At 49.0% G+C, this 14,204-nt stretch overlaps 2 protein-coding genes across 3 annotated transcripts in view; one reads left to right on the forward strand and one right to left on the reverse strand.

Annotated features, from left to right (window-relative positions):
- P2RX5 (purinergic receptor P2X 5) overlaps nucleotides 1-8,831 on the forward strand; it is a 31,196-nt gene extending 22,365 nt beyond the window's left edge. Inside the window, exons 10-12 of one of the 2 annotated variants that reach the window (XM_083587879.1) lie at nucleotides 1,107-1,172; nucleotides 2,711-2,793; nucleotides 5,730-8,831. In XM_083587879.1, the coding sequence (XP_083444005.1) occupies nucleotides 1,107-1,172; nucleotides 2,711-2,793; nucleotides 5,730-5,826 (246 nt within the window). In that variant the 3' untranslated portion in view covers nucleotides 5,827-8,831. The remainder of the gene's footprint in view (nucleotides 1-1,106; nucleotides 1,173-2,710; nucleotides 2,794-5,729) is intronic. The other variant, XM_083587880.1, reaches the window with a different exon arrangement.
- Nucleotides 8,832-10,773: 1,942 nt separating this feature from the next.
- On the reverse strand, nucleotides 10,774-13,785 carry EMC6 (ER membrane protein complex subunit 6). The gene is made up of 2 exons (XM_083588085.1): nucleotides 13,386-13,785; nucleotides 10,774-11,358 (listed from the first exon to the last, which is right to left on the reverse strand). The coding sequence occupies exon 2, from the start codon at nucleotides 11,312-11,314 to the stop codon at nucleotides 10,979-10,981; it is 336 nt and encodes a 111-aa protein (XP_083444211.1). The 5' UTR covers nucleotides 11,315-11,358; nucleotides 13,386-13,785; the 3' UTR covers nucleotides 10,774-10,978.
- Nucleotides 13,786-14,204: the final 419 nt, after the last annotated feature.

The following is a 14,204-nucleotide window of genomic DNA, read 5'->3' on the forward strand; positions in this document are numbered from 1 at the left end:
TCCACTACAGTTCGGCTTCTGCTAAAACCTACATTGTTTCCCTCACTATCTGCTATGGTCAAAACAAACGTAATTAATTCCAGTGGCAGGGAAACATCGAAAACAATGCAGGAAAGCATGTACCGTATTTTTCGCTCCATAGGGCGCACCTAGTTTTCAGAGGGGGAAATCAAGGAAAAATATATGATTCCCCCCCCCCAGCTCTGGGAGCAGCGGACAGGCTGTGCGCAGCCTGTGCGCTTCTCCCAGACCTTCTCCCTGCTTTTGCGGGAGGTGGGGGAATTCCTCCATCTCCCGCAAAAGCCCACAGGAGCCACGCACCCTTTAAGGAGCGCACGGCTCCTGCAGGCTTTTCTACGAGGAGGGAGAAGGGACTGACGCGGCCAGTCAGTCCCTTGTCCCTCCTCGGGGAAAAGCCCCCAAGAGCGGCGCGCTCCTTAAAGGGGCTGCACGGCTTCTACTGGCTCTTCTAGGAGGTGGGGGAATTCCCCCACCTCCCGCAGAAGCCCCCAGAAGCCGCACGCTCTTTAAAGGGTGCGTGGCTCCTGTGGGCTTTTCTACGAAGTGGGAGAAGGGACTGATGTGGCCAGTCTGTCCCTTCTCCCTCCTGGGGAAAAGCCCGCAAGAGCCGCACGGAGCTTGTGTGCGGCTCTTGGGGGCTTTTCCCGCCTGCCTCCCCCCTGCATTCACTCCATAGGATGCACACACATTTCCCCTTGCTTTTTAGGAGGGAAAAAGTGTGTCCTATAGAGCGAAAAATACGGTAATTCTTTACATAACGATTTCGGACTAAAAAAAAAAAAGATTGACACTCTTACGTGATTTTTGTTCCTGATCTCAAAAGTCGGGGCAATTTCTGCTCCTGTTTGCAACAGAGTTCTCTGACCTCCGCAGTAGCCATTGGTAGTTTTATTCCTCTCCTTGAATCGGTCTTTCAAGGCCATCCCGCTTTGGGTGGCCATTTCTGCATTCAGTGGCAGAGAGTTCCACATCTCCACTTTGCCTCTCCCTTAACTCCAGGCTCCCCACATAAAAACAAAACTTTCCTGAACAAAATGCTTCTGGCTAAAGGCTCAACTCTCATCTTTTGACATGTTTTCTTTCAGGCGGGGAAATTTAACATTATTCCGACAGTCATCAATGTGGGATCCGGTGTTGCGCTGATGGGAGCGGTAAGTCGAGTTGAATCCAATATATTTTTTCATTGACCCAGTTGTGTGCATGAAAATCTGTCTGCTTCCGCCAAAAAAGGCTAGTCCCATTGTCTTATCAAGCGCATTCTTTATTTCACTAAAAGGAATCTAGTGGCTTGTATATGCCAAGGTTGAGCCATGTTTCTGAAGTCATGTGCAGGGCCTTTTTGGTTTTGGCTCCCTGCCTTTGGAATTTTCTCCCCAGAGACCCACGATTCCCAGAGTTCCTTGTGAAGAGGGATTGGTTGTTCAAGTGCTCTGGGAGAGGAATAGGAAGTCTCCCCACAAACTGCAGCTCCGAGGATTCTTTGGGTTTCGGGGTGCTTTAAACATACAATGTGAATGTGGTCTGTGTTAACAACGAGACCTCAGTGGAATCTAGACACATATAAAAACCGCTCTGAAAATGCTTTTTAAAAAAGTTGTAAAAAATAAATTGAATTTTCCATGAAGCTCACCAGCGCCATCTAGTATCACATTTTATATTGCACTTAAAACACACTGAAAACGTTTTATTTGCCCGACACAAAGTTTTATTAGCCCAATTGTGAGGTTCCCAATGCATGAATCACAGTGGCTAAGCTATGCAATCAAAGGCTGGGAAGCAGATTTCAACGAAATATCAGGTCTCATTCAGAGGCACTGTCGTCTCATCCTGCTCCCAGCTGGGGGGTTGGTCTAAATGACCTGCAGGATCCCTTCCATTTTCAAAATTATGTTCCTCTTTTCTGCTCTGCAGGCTTACTGTGACCTTTCTTTATCTCTGTGTTATTTTATTGCCTGATTTCTTTAGGCTACTGTGAGAGCTTAGGCGTAATCGGCTGTATAATTTCTTATAATGTGTCACAATGTTGATTTGGGCATTAGAAGAAACTGTATCTAATTTTTGAGAAGTAGTTTCGAGTAAATAGCTTTGCAATTGTTACTATACGGCTTATTATGTTTATGTGTTTTTTCAATTGGATTTCCGTAATATAGGCATTTGGGTGGTTTTTGGTTTTGTGAGAGCTTAGGCTGCATCTGCAACATACATTTAAAACTCATGGAAAGCACATCATTCCCCCCCCCCCAAAAAAAAGAATGCTGGGAACTGTAGTTTGTTAAGGGTGCTCGAAACTGTAGCTCTGTAAGAGGTAAACTATAAATCTGAGGATTTTGGGGGACGGGGGGATGGGCTTTAAATATACAGTGGTCTCAGCTACATTAGTTTAAAAAAAACCAACCCAACGTTTGGAATTCATTATAAACGTTCAACACCAGCTGGCGCCAGAGAGCAAAAAAATATATATGCCATTTTTACATAGTGTTTTTTTCTTTTGTTATAACGATTTAATTTCTGACTTAGTTCTAGTGGGCCCCCCCTGTGTGTAGATCCACCGTATATATACAGTGCTTTAAAAAGAACCACCCCAAACATGTTTGGAGGCAGAAATGGGCAGTAGCTCGAGTTCTTTTTATTGATTTATTGCTAAAATGTGTAAATTTGTTGTGTCAGCAATGCCTTGTCTGTCTCCTAGGGGGCTTTCTTCTGTGACCTGGTGTTGCTGTACTTCCTCCAAAAGAGCAATTTTTACCGAGGCAAAAAATACGAAGAAGTAAGGTATGTTGATTTCAGGCGCAAAGGGGCGTGTGGTGCGGCAGAGGCTTTTGAAACAACCACCTTGAGGGATTCCTGCCGATCACCTGGTCGTTGACATGGAGGTGGGGAGGGAAACGCCCCCTCTGACATCATCATGATGCCAGGCGATTGACAAGTGGGTGGCCCCGCCCACTGGCCAGACTTGGCCCTCAGAAACTGGGGAGGTCAGGATACCTACCCCTCTCCACACACTGTTACTGTCTCTCAGCCTCGCAGGGTTGCTGTGAAGATATAGTGGGGAGAAACATGTATGCTTCATTCACCTTGAGCTCTCTGGTGGAAAGATGAGATATAAACGAAATACAGTGGTACCTCGGGTTACAGATGCTTCAGGTTACAGACACTTCAGGTTACAGACTCCGCTAACCCAGAAATAGGTTAAGAACTTTGCTTCAGGATGAGAACAGAAATCGCACAGCAGCAACGGGAGGCCCCATTAGCTAAAGTGGTACCTCAGGTTAAGAACAGTTTCAGGACCTCCGGAATGAATTAAGTTCTTAACCCGAGGTACCACTGTAAAGAATAGAGCTGCCACACCAAAATCGAAAGAAAGTAAAGAGGATTTAAGATGAGGCTGGTGCGGCCTGTGGCTTCCGCCACCCATGGCACACCTGGCCATCAGTCAAGACCCCCCCCCCAGGGCACCACCAGGTACATCAGTTGAAAATCACTAACCTAAGGACTCATCTTTAGCAAGCCATTTCCAAGCTGGCTCCTGGCTTGTATTCTAACATGGTTAATTCGGTACCTGGGACCCAGGAATTGGAAGAGGGGTCCAGGAGTCGAGGCACCCCACACACTCATGACAATACAGTGGTACCTCGGGTTAAGAACGTAATTCGTTCCGGAGGTCCGTTCTTAACCTGAAACTATTCTTAACCTGAAGCACCACTTTAGCTAATGGGGCCTCCCGCTGCCGCCACTGCATGATTTCTGTTCTCATCCTGAAGCAAAGTTCTTAACCCAAGGTACTATTTCTGGGTTAGTGGAGTCTGTAACCTGAAGCGTCTGTAACCCAAGGTACCACTGTATAAAGAATCTGGAAGGAGATTCAGCTCCTCGGCTGCTTTAACCATTGACCTTGGTTTAAGACTGGGAAATGGGCCTGAATAATTCATCATTTCCGTTGGTTTAAAAGCCTCCTGGATTGGGCAGGAGCAGAGAGCATCCCTTGAGAACCATATATTATAGTCAGGAAGAGGACGAAAAGCTTAATGTGGAGTCTTTGCCGCATGCATTAGGATTTTTTAAAAATGCACCAGCATGTTTTGATTTTTAAAAGCACACGAACCCATACAGGTGAATGGGTTAAAACGGACGGTTTTCAAATCCTCCTTCGGGGGACTCTCTTTCTCTCTCTGTGTTGACTTTGTTTCCCAAGGGAGGCGGTGAAAGTTGGGAGGTAGTCAGGCCAGGCCGGGAGTTTGCCTCCTTGTTGAACCATGAGCCCTGGAAGGCACCCAGTGATGCTGACTTTTAACGCCAGCCCTGCAAGCGAGAGTCAAGTGATTTGTATTTTGCAAGATATGGGGGGCAAGAGCCTTTTGGTCTGATCCTGAGGGACAACATTCAGAGTAGGTCCCCTGAGCAGCTTTGGTGTACTGCCGTTCAGAGTTTCTGTGGGGGCACCCTAGAGATCTTTCCCTGCCATCCATGGACCCCCAGAACCTACCCAACGCTTGCTGCCCCCTTGGCCATGAAGGGGTGAGGATGCTGACCTTTTCATCCCTTGAAAAGTACATTGAGTTAGAGGAGGAAGTTAGAAGAATGGGTCCCTAGTTCGAGACACGACTTGACCTACAATACGATAATCTTTATTGTCATGGTCCCATACAGAACAACGAAACTGAAAATCTACATCAGGCATTCAGAAACCAACATCAGGCATTCAGAAACCAACAAGCCTGCTATCCCAGCTATCCCAGCCTGGTTAGCCCCCTAAAAACTCTGATAAAGGTAACGGTAAAGGGACCCCTGACCATTAGGTCCGGTCGTGACCGACTCTGGGGTTGCGGCGCTCATCTCACTTTATTGGCCGAGGGAGCCGGCATACAGCTTCCGGGTCATGCAGCCAGCATGACTAAGCCGCTTTTGGCAAGCCAGAGCAGCACACGGAAACACCGTTTACCTTCCTGCCGGAGCGGTACCTATTTATCTACTTGTACTTTGACGTGCTTTCAAACTGCTAGGTTGGCAGGAGCAGGGACCGAGCAACGGGAGCTCACCCCGTCACGGGGATTCGAACTGCCGACCTTCTGATCAGCAAGTCCTAGGCTCTGTGGTTTAACCCACAGCGCCACCCGCGTCCCTCAAAACTCTGATACCCCATGATTAAATACAATATACTCCCATAGAGACTACCTTACACTGCATTTAAAAGCAAAATTGCATTTGAATAGAAACTGTTTCTCAGGCGTCTTAGTCCTAGTCTTTATAACCCTGTACCTTCTTCCAGAAGGCAGAAGCTGAAAGAGATCATTTCCGGGGTGTGCACTATCTCTGCAGCTTTCTTATGGCACCTGGAAGCATAGATTTGATCCAAGGTGGGAAAAATGCACCCAATTATTCTCTCCGCAGTCTTTACAACCCTGGACAGCATTTTTCCCCTGACCGTGCAGCTCCCAAACCACACACACGGACCATAAGTTAATACACCTAGTTCATTGCTGCAGCCAAAACATACATTCCAACAAGTTCTTCAAGCCCCGTCTCTTACATTGGGTGTGAGGAACCAGTGGCCCTCCAGACAAAGGCAGAATACGGCTCCCATCATCCCTGTGTGGCCATTGGCCATCTCAGTTAGGGAGTTGTAGTCCAGAGTCATGGGTTCCCCTCTAGCCAATGCCATTGCCTTATCCCTCCACGACTTCTTTCTCTGTTTTTCTTTTTTGCAACAGGAAACCCGTGCCAGAAGCAAATATCAACGGAGACCAGAGTTCTGACTCCCTCTCCAGGCTGGATCACCTGAGGCAATTGCAGACGGTTGAGACCTAACGCCAAGGCCACTGACCGGCGACCGCACTCCACTAAGACTTCATGGGCCGGGGAAACTAAGCAATCCATGACGCCAGAGCCATCGTTTACCTCACGGATAGACAATGGAGACCAGGAGGATGCGGTTAACCCCAGGCCTTTCACAGCTCCCCAAAGCCTTATTTTCTGGTGACGTTCCGCCATACCCTGAGCCATCTACGTCACTCAACACAGGATTTAACATTTTTTAAAAAAACTAAAAATCAAATGCCAAAGCGACCTGCCTATATAATTCCGCAGTGGAGATGGTAGAAGTTAGGTATCCCCTGTGTTGCCATCTTGAATATACCTGAGGTCCATCCATCTTGGCCCAATTGTTGGGCAGCCATCTTGAATACAGCAGGATTGATCCACCTCAGTCAGTAGGGCTAACTATTATTTCCAGGACTTTGTCCTTCTACAGACAGAATAATCAGGACATATCCTTGGCATTCCTGACAGACAGAATATATTAATATTCCTTGGAGCAACGCACTTGGCTAGTGAGATTTCAGTCAACTGCTTTTCATCCAGCCAAGTCTTCTCTCCTGCAAATTAGCCTGTTTTAAACTGGAGGGCCCCAAACAAACTGAGGTGGGATTTTTTTTTAATTTTCTGGATTTTACGCCTTCGCAGGGCAAGGCAGGACCCTCCCTCTCCGAAGAAATGTTCTGTGGACTTCTGCAGGTCTTGAAAAATGTTTCATGACCTCATCAATGCAGACAATAAGGTGAACAAGAAATAGATCGCTTTGAGGTGACCTGTTTATGGAGCTTTCATCCCGATTAGTTGGCAGGGAGGTTAGATGACATTTCGTGAAGCAAAATGACTTCTTCTATTGCAAAATGTTCGGTTGTTAGGGTATGGCTGTGCCAAAGAGCTCCGGATCAAATTGTGCAGCCTGATTTTGCCGGTATGTGATGGGATCTCACTGGAAAAATAGCAACAGGCTGCAGAGTCACACCCTTAAATAAGAAAGCTATGTACAGAGATAGGTTCCTGAATGCGGGATCTGCAGAAATCTCTGTCCTCAGAGAGGTCTTGGTTGACACCCAGATCGGTGGCAGTGTGACATTATGCTCTGTCATTTAATGGGCGCAAAAAACCCACAGGCTGCTATGTTTTGCCCAACTTGAGAAATCAAGAGATGGCGCTAGGATTTTGAAAGACGGAATAAATCACCACGTCGAGAGGACTGAGTCATCCCCACGTACCCGGCAGCCTGGGTGAGCTGGTTTGATGACATTTCAAAGGAAGACTCTGTGTCCTTTTGTTTCGTAACCCATCTCCCGGGTTCAGTCTTCCAAATTAACTTTCCATCCTCGCATTTCGCAAGAATCGAGAAACTGTTTTGACTTTCTTCCTCTCCCCGCCCCTCTTATCCCCTTTCTTTACAGAAGTCTTGCTTTCCTCTTTATTAAGAGTAAGATCTTCGGACTTCCATCGCATAATGTTTCAGTAACAGAAAGAGAAAACATGCTTGTTTTTTTAGGGCAGATCCACACGTACACATTTGACATATCCAGTAAAGTACATTACTTCCCCCAAAGATTCCTGGGAACTGGAGTTTGTTAAGCGTGCTGGAACGAAATCTACAGTTCCCAGGAATATATTTGGGGCGGGGGGGGGAGTCCTGTGCTTTAAATGTGCAGTGAATATGCTTTGACCATATAGTGCGGCTCTGCCCTTAATGATTGACAGATTCTCTGTCACTATAATGATGGGGTCCTCGCTGTGGTGTCTGTGGCCTGCCAAGGCTTTCCCCTATGTTTTAATTTAAAAGCAGGTTTGGAGGGTTTTTAAAGGGGTTTCCTGCTTTTTTTAATGGGGTGAGGGACAGCCTGTTCGTCTGTGCTTTGGAGTGTCTTACAGAGGGGTCTGAACACTGTCAGCTTTATTTATTTTTGGTCAGGGGCTGACAATAGTTTCTTAGATTTCCAGGTGTGCCCCTGGGTCCAAAAAGAATTAGGACTCCTGTTCTAATTAGTGGCGTGTGTGCATGAAGGGCGGGGGGGGGGGGGAGAGGATGTTTTAAACAGGAATGCTCATTTCTCTCTCATGTCTCAGTATTAATCTTTGCTAACTGTGAACAAAATATAGCCAATGAATGCCATAACAAAGATGCTTTTATAGGAAGTTTAAATATTTATATGCAGGGCTGTGCCAAATATTCTCCCCCCGGCTGCTACTTCCCCTTCCTTGAATTAGCCACATGGGCAATCAGGGATCACATAGTGAATGTGATGGCATCATGATGCTGTGTCTGACATGATGATGTCACTGGACATCAGCGAATAAGGTACTTGCCCAGGGGTGGCTAGTCTCCACCCTGAGGGCCTGATCCACCTCCTTCACGCAAAGTTTTCTGGCCCCCTCAAGATCCCAGATACTGACAAGCTCTGGCAAAAAAAAGAGAGAAGGTATTATTAAAATCATAGTCTGTCCTTCCTACCAAAGGAGCCCTGGATAATTTGTGTGTGTGTGTAGATTAGATTTCAAAGCTCTCTATGAAGAGTCCAGGGTGTGTGGCTGTTCTTGTATTTTGCAGAATTAATAAAGGAAGCCAATTATCCACCCTGGAGCCTGCCTTCCATATGTGGAACTACAACTCCCATCATCCCTTGGAGATGTGGCTGGGGCTGATGGGAGGTGCAGTCCCAATGTCAAGGCTCAGTAATGAACGTAAAAAGTGGTGCATTGATCAGTGTGAGGGGAGAGCCATCTCATCCCATTAGAAAGGACCATACCGGTAGCCTATGTCTAAAATGCTCACTTGCGCAATCACAGGTGCTGCCTCCCACGCCCTCGCTCAGAATGTACTTTACGAAGCCAATGCAGAGAAAGGACTTTGGCACGTTTATAAAAGGTCTGTGCATCTGCATTGTCCGTGTGAAGGATTGGGGCGTTCTCAGGAATGGTCCCCGGTCCAAAGCTTCAGACACACCCGAGACTCATTGTACTGTGAATACAGATTGCTGTGAAACGAAGCAAGTCTCTGTGTTGTTTCTCTTCGCTTCGTAGATGTTAACGCTCGCTAAAATACAAATTTAGAAAGCGCTGGTTTCAGAAACAGACTTGGCCCCCACACACCATCAAGAAGAAACAGAAGATTGTGGCTGTGTTGCCGGTGGGATTCGGTTGCAGGCCAAGATCACAAAGTGGGGCATAAACTGAAAGGCTTGAGAATAAATGAAAACTGATGTTTTAAAATGAGGGTGGGAGGAACTGGGGGCTCTACAGGTGTCTCTGGACTAAAACTCCCATCATTCCTGTCCTTGGCCACATTGGCTGGGACTGATGGGAGTCCAGCAATATCTGGAGAGCCAACCCAGTCCCTGATTTCACAGATGGAAAAAAGGCCAGGAAGGAAAGTGAAGCTGTGAAGGAGGGTCAGTCATTGAAACAATGAATAAATAATTTTTTTAATGGGTTCAAAGTCTGGGGTGTGCGGAGGGGGAAGCTGAAGATCCCCAGGAGTGACAGAGGCCCAGCCGTCCCTGACCAAGGGTCAGTTGGGAGCCCAACAGGAGGTAGAGGGTATTATGTTGGCAACCCCTGGCAAAGAACCCTTCCCCCGGAAGTTCTTTCTAGCCTGGTGTCCACATTTCCACCATTAGCCCTGCTGAAGAGAACAAGGTGGATCTGTGTAGCCAGAACTGTTTCCAAAGGAGGGCAGCCTTACAGAAGGTTGCAAGGAGCACACGAAAGCCACAGCCTTGTCCCCTGATGCATCTCATGAAGGGTGCTGTGGTGGGGCTGGCTTTCCTCACAAAAGCAAGCTGTTGCGACGACACACCAGCACTCCTGGGTTCAGGGAACACCCTTAACGTTCAACGCTACAACAAATGCTGGAATTGCTAAGGTAGGGCTGGGGGGGGGGGCGTTCTTCAGCCCCAGGGGCACAATCCCGCCTGCGTTCCATTGGTGGGCGGGGTCAGAAGCAAAAGTGGGCAGGGCAAGGAATGCAAATTTTGCCTTTGCACAGTAGGCTAGTTTCCCCCACCCTGCTTTCCTATCCTCCCATCCTGACGAGCAAGAGGCAGGATCAGAGTTCAAGGATACATTTCCAGCCCAGCAAAAACACAAAAGGAAGGTGTGGAGCAGGGCCGGTCAGGGATGTGAGTTGCAGAGAGTTATGAGGACCAAATAGTGAGGGTCAGAGAACTGCATTTGACCCCAGGCCTGAGGCTCAGATAATGACCTATTCTGCAGGTTGGTGGTAAAGGAAAAGGGACCCCTGACCATTAGGTCCAGTCGTGACCGACTCTGGGGTTGCGGCGCTCATCTCACTTTACTGGCCGAGGGAGCCGGCGTACAGCTTCCGGGTCATGCAGCCAGCATGACTAAGCCGCTTTTGGCGAACCAGAGCAGCACACGGAAACACCGTTTACCTTCCCGCCGGAGCGGTACCTATTTATCTACTTGCACTTTGACGTGCTTTCAAACTGCTAGGTTGGCAGGAGCAGGGACCGAGCAATGGCAGCTCACCCTGTTGCAGGGATTCGAACCACCGACCTTCTGATCGGCATGTCCTAGGCTCTGTGGTTTAATCCACAGCGCCACCCACGTCCCTAGGTTGGTGGTAGGTGGAGCCAAAAGGGAAAGTGGATGGAGCAATGCATTTAATTTTGCCTTTCTACAGGGAGCTAGTTTTCTACACCCACACCTCTCTCCATCTAGGCAAGCAAAGGCACGATCAGAGTTCAAGGACACATTCCCAGCCAGATGAAAAAACTAAAGGAGGGTGTGAAACAGGCCCAGTAAGAAGTGTAGCTGGAGAAAGTGGAGAAAGCCAGAGGAGAGTTCTGAGGGCCAGACAAACAGGTTTTGAGGGCCACATTCTATACCTGGCTCAAATGAACAAATACAATACAGTAAAACAACAACTGAAAGAAAGGCATAGAAGGAGCACTATTTTCTCATCACACCTTCTTAGGGATTTCACATTTTGTTTAATTGGCAGGGTTTTACAGGCTCGTTTCCCGACAGAAGTTACTGGCAGGGTCAAGCAGCACAAGCAACGGATCAACAGCCCCAGACGTCTGGCCTAGGAGACAAGGTGACCATTTCCCTCGAAGTCCTGTCACTCCACGAGAACCGTTCTAACTCGGCGCGTCTCCTCTTCCGCCCTCCCCTAGTAAACATGTACCATGCCATAGAGGAAAGTCCAGAAGAGGACATATGTGAAGAGACCCCCGATCAGCCCTCCGGTGAAAAGGGGCCTTCGGGATTTAAAGTACTTGCTCCACCGCCGCCCGGCTTTCAGCACCAGGAGGATGGAGAGGAGGGCGGAGGCCAGGAAGTAGAAGATGAAGCCGTGAAGGCCGGTCAGGCCCAGGATCCCAGCGGTCGCTCCCGAGAGGGCAGAGACTGACGTCCGGCAGTAATCCAAAATGGCTGCGTTCCCTCGGACGGCAGCTTCACTGATGAACTGGGGGCCTTCCCGCTTGGCGATCACGGCATTGGCCATGGCTGCGATCCAGATCCGAGCGCCGCCGCTCACTTACTGCACTCCTGTGTAAAGAAGAGCAGGAAATATTGATTAGTCAGGAAACACCAGGCGGTACCATGCAGCAGTTTGGCTTCACCCCCAGAGGCGCACTCCATTGTCTCTCAAGGCAGATGGATACTACTATTACATTCATACCACAAAACAGCTCTGTACAGGCAAGATTGCCCTTTCGCTCCCTGAATTAAAACAAAACCATATTGTCAGCTATGAGGATCAGGTAGCTGATTATGGGGAAGACCCATGGCTGAGCTTCTGGAGAACCAATAATAATAATAATAATAATAATTTATTATTTATACCCTGCCCATCTGGCTGGGCCTCCCCAGCCACTCTGGGCGGCTTCCATAGAAACCAAAAATGCAGTAAAATATCACACGTTAAAAACTTCCCTGAACAGGGCTGCCTTAAGATGTCTTCTGAATGTCAAGTAGTTGTTTATCGCTTTGACATCTGCTGGAAGGGCGTTCCACAGGGCGGGCGCCACTACCGAGAAGGTCCTCTGCCTGGTTCCCTGTAGCTTTGCTTCTCGCAATGAGGGAACCGCCAGAAGGCCCTCGGCGCTGGACCTCAGCGTCTGGGCAGAATGATGGGGGTGGAGACGCTCCTTCAGGTATACTGGACCGAGGCCGTTTAGGGCTTTAAAGGTCAGCACCAATACTTTGAATTGTGCTCGGAAACGTACTGGGAGCCAATGGAGGTCTTTCAAGACCGGTGTTATATGGTCTCGGCGGCCGCCCCCAGTCACCAGTCTAGCTGCCGCTAGACTGCAAGCCAGAATGAACAATAATGGTCTGATCAGGGCTGGGGGGGACACATGACCTTCTAGACGTTGTTGAACTACAATGTCCACAATTCATGGCCATGCTTGCTGCAGGGAGCTGGAGACCAACAAAATCAGTACATTTTCGAGCGCAATTCAAAGTGTTGGTGCTGACCTTTAAAGCCCTAAGCGGCCTCAGCCCAGTATACCTGAAAGAGCGTCTCCAGCCCCATCATTCAGCCAGGACACTGGGGTCCAGCACCGAGGAGGGGCTTCTGGTAGTTCCCTCACTGCAAGTTGTGAGGTTACAGGGAACCCAGCAAAGGGCCTTCTCGGTGGTGGCGCCCACCCTGTGGAGGGAGATATCTGACTTTTAGAAAACATCTGAAGGCAGGCCTGTTTAGGGAAGTTTTTAATGTTTGATGTTTTATTGTATTTTTTAATATTTTGCTGGAAGCTGCCCAGAGTGGCTGGGGAAACCCAGCCAGATTGGCAGAGTATAAATTTATTTTTATTATTATTATTAGTTTCCCAGTTCCTGGACTGAACAGACAAATATGGCATGAGGTAGCTTTCCCTGTTCCTTTGGAAGGGGCTGTAGTTCAATGGCAGGTTCAACCCCTGCCTGGATGGCCAGAAAAGTCCCCTCTCTGAAACCCTAGAGGGCAGCCCCCAGTAAGGCATACTGAGCTAGACGGGCCAACCGTCATCTCACTGTAAGGCAGCTTCTCGTAAATTTATATAAGCCCTTTAATCAGAACCGTGATGACTGGAAACTTGCTTTATTTGTCAGGGGAAAGGCTGCAGCTCAGGGACAGAGAACCGGCTTTGTAAAGCCTTCATATCCAGTATCTCCAAGCAAAAATGGGGAATGTTTCCCAGCATGAAACCCTGGAGAGGCACAACTTTGTATAGTTCTACAACGACCAAACAGTTGTGTGGGGAACTAGGCAGTGATCCTTCCACACATGCGGACAGCTTTGAAGCATAGACTGTATTCTGTATCCCGCAAAGCATGATCATGATTGATTATTGCAAGCGAAATAACGCTGACGCCATCCCACAAGCCTCCCTCAGCACCACTCCATTTCTTCCCCCTCCACTGGAAGCCCGCCTCTGTCCCGCTCCGGGATGACGTCAGAGCCCCGGGTTATGGCGTCAGGGTCCTCTGCCATGATGTCTGAAATAAACGCCATGAGTGACCCATTCGGTTCCGAGAAAGAGGACCGCCGCCCCCTCCTCCCCGCGCACACCAAGAATCCTCCTTACCAGTTTTGGGTCGCCTTTTTCCCCTCTCTAATGCCGACCGAAAAAGTCTTTCCCTTCCAACCGGCTTTACCGGAAGTGGGTAGGCGCCGCCATCTTACAGCAGAAAGGATGCTGGGAGCACGGGTGACGTCACCGTCAGCGCGCGACGCGGCGTGACTCCGCCCCGCTTCTCACATGAGCCCCACGGGACTTGGCCACGGGGATACTTTCGCGTGCCTTATTTGGAATTTCCGGGTTTGTTTGGACCTTCCGGCTTCTTTATGCCACACTTCCGGCGTCTTCACGCCCCATTTCCGGTAACGTCCGTCGAAGTCGTTAAAGACGCCTTTGGATACCATGGATATGATGCGAGCTAGAGCGACCGCTTCTTCGTAGACCGGATTTCCGGTCTGAATTTGCCATGTAAGTTTCAGCGCTGAAAGCTGATTGGGTGGCTTTGTGCCAGTTACTGTCCTACCTCACAAGGTTGTTGTGGAAAGTTGTTTGGCGCTGTTTGTCGTGGGTTCATTTTAAAAAAACCCCAGACCGTTAAAATAACAGTCTCGTGAAAGGAACTGAGAGGAGTTGCGTGGTCAGGTGAGGAGAGCGAGGGAGCGGGCTGAGGGGAGTGGGCGTGGCCTCTTGGTAGGCGGAGAGACGTTGCGGGTCGCGGGGGCGTGGCCACGAGTAGCGGCAGTTGGAAGGGGTGTGGCCCGGACGCGGGAGGGGCGTGACCAAAAGAGGTCGCGAAGGCAATTGTGTGCGCGCGAAGAGGGGCGTGGCGACCGTTGAAGGGGAGGGGCGTGGCCAAACGAGGTCGCGAGGGCAAGTATGTGCGCA

Source organism: Podarcis filfolensis (assembly GCF_964270895.1).
Source record: "Podarcis filfolensis genome assembly, chromosome: 15".
In the NCBI taxonomy this organism is placed as follows: Eukaryota; Metazoa; Chordata; class Lepidosauria; order Squamata; family Lacertidae; genus Podarcis; species Podarcis filfolensis.